The sequence below is a fragment of the Monopterus albus genome, unplaced genomic scaffold (assembly GCF_001952655.1).
Source record: "Monopterus albus unplaced genomic scaffold, M_albus_1.0 scaffold161.1, whole genome shotgun sequence".
Lineage (NCBI taxonomy): Eukaryota > Metazoa > Chordata > Actinopteri > Synbranchiformes > Synbranchidae > Monopterus > Monopterus albus.
The window spans coordinates 844,769-846,759 of record NW_018128041.1 but is presented as its reverse complement, the minus strand read 5'-3'; the positions used below and the strand labels follow the sequence as shown (position 1 = coordinate 846,759).

The 1,991-nt window shown below is 44.8% G+C and overlaps 1 protein-coding gene across 1 annotated transcript in view; it reads right to left on the bottom strand.

Moving 5' to 3' along the window:
- The window catches only part of unc80 (unc-80 homolog (C. elegans)), a 58,813-nt gene that overhangs the window by 4,891 nt on the left and 51,931 nt on the right, over positions 1-1,991 (bottom strand). Inside the window, 4 exon segments of the mRNA XM_020615285.1 lie at positions 379-558; positions 750-915; positions 1,262-1,446; positions 1,536-1,742. Coding sequence (XP_020470941.1) covers positions 379-558; positions 750-915; positions 1,262-1,446; positions 1,536-1,742 — 738 coding nt within the window.

Sequence of the window (1,991 nt, the reverse complement as noted above, 5' to 3'; positions counted from 1 at the left end):
ACGCTATTCCAAATGGACATTTTTTGTATATATTAAATAGTGGCAGACGGTGCATTTGGTACCTGGGCCTTCAGTGGAGACTTACCCGACTTAATTCACCTCTTAATATCACCACTGTACGTCGCAATTATAGAAACCATCAATGCTATACAAAAATGCAATATAATAAAGTGTGGCATTACAGAGAGAGTGCAGTTTGTACAGCATGCATTTGTGATCCTCATGACACACACACACACAAATCGCTTGTTACAGACAAAACGTTAACACGCATTTGTAACATTTTTGATAGTATTTTATCTCCATAGATAGAGGGCAGTGAGTTCACTTCCAATTGTCTACAAATGCTTAAAAACAGTAAAATTGTGTGTTTCTAACTCTCTTCATCATCCTCGTCAGTGCGGCTGAGTGTGTCTTGGGAAGGTTGCCGTGATGGTTGGCTGTCTTGCTCCCAGACTGTGCCAGTTCCAGTGTTGGAGCGCGACATTGTGGCCAAACTGAGGCGATATGCTGACGTCGAGGTGCCCACAGTGCTGATGGATGTTTTGCCCTGGTAAGCTGTTGGGTGATGGTTAAGACAATGAAAAATAAAGATATTTTAATATAATGTAAGTCTGAATTAAACGTGTGAAAGGTACCATTTTCAATCTGAAGTTGGCCATCATTTAAAAAACAAATCTGAGCATGCAATCATCTGACAATCTGTGAGACAATGAAGATATAAAAAAGGACAAGTGGCCATATCTGACCAGAGCCGCTGTGTACAGCCTCCTTGAGGATCTTGAGTTCATTGTTGAACTCTGCAAACAGGGAGCTCTTGCAAAGAGGTCGTGGGATGAAGCGTCGCTCCAGCTGATCAGCAATGTGTTGACGTGCTGTAATCTCCTCCTGGGACTCAGCAGGCTGGGTCAACAACTAGAAAACAAAGATACATAGAGATGTGCACCAGTAAGGTAGAAGAAAGTGAAGATGTGAGAGAAAACATTGCAAAGTTAAAGGTACTCTAATTTGGTTTCAGTCGCTGGAGGGTATAGGGAAACTTAAGATAAACTCACAGCAGAAACAGTTCCTTAGTGCTCTCTGAACCTTCTGTCCTGTTTCCTAATTCTACAACAACAACTATGCAAACCTGACTGTGACACAGTGTGCAAAATGCAGCCTCCAGTCCAAAACTAAACAAGTTAATTTGTCAGTCCAGTAGAAGGCCCTGGTTACTGTTGATGTAACACAAAGCTCAGATTAGTCCCAAATTCAGCTTTACCTTGCACTGTATGAATGGTCTCAGCAGGACAAAGATAGGGATGCGGGTTCGAACAATGAAGTCAATGAAGTCCCAGAAGGCCAAGCCGCCCACCTTCCTCAAAGCCATCTCCTTAACCTGCAGGCTTAACCGGTACCACTGGTTTCCCAGTGAGCGCTCAAAACAAACCAACACCACTTTCAGAGCTGGGGAGGGAAGAAAGAAGGGCAGAGGATAAGAAGGGAAACTGTGAGACATGAAAGAAGCCATAAAATTGATACCCTCTGATTCATACCCAGATATGCAGCCTGACTCGTAGACTCGGCTAAACCTTCCCTGCGCAGATCCTTCCCTGTGTCACCCGGGGTGGAGCAGTGAGCTGGGGAAGCATCCAACATGAAGTTTTTAGTGCGGGAGGTGGAGATGATCCGAGGAGGCAGAAGGATATTGATGACTGTCTGGAGGAGCAGGAAGATCTCAGGCTGCTCAAGCTGGGGACTGTCTGCAAAACAACACGCACAAACACACACAGATATCAAAATGCAAACAAGAAATGCATACAGTGATTCTGCGGTTTCCTTTTGGCCATTTAATAATTGCAAGGTTCTCCTCCTTGAACCGCCACCTTATTGTGGTGGAGGGGTTTGAGTACCCGAGTGATCCTAGGAGCTATGATATTGGGGGATATATGCCCCTGGTAGGGTCTCCCAAGGCAAACAGGTCCTAGGTGACAGGTCAGACAAAGAGCGGT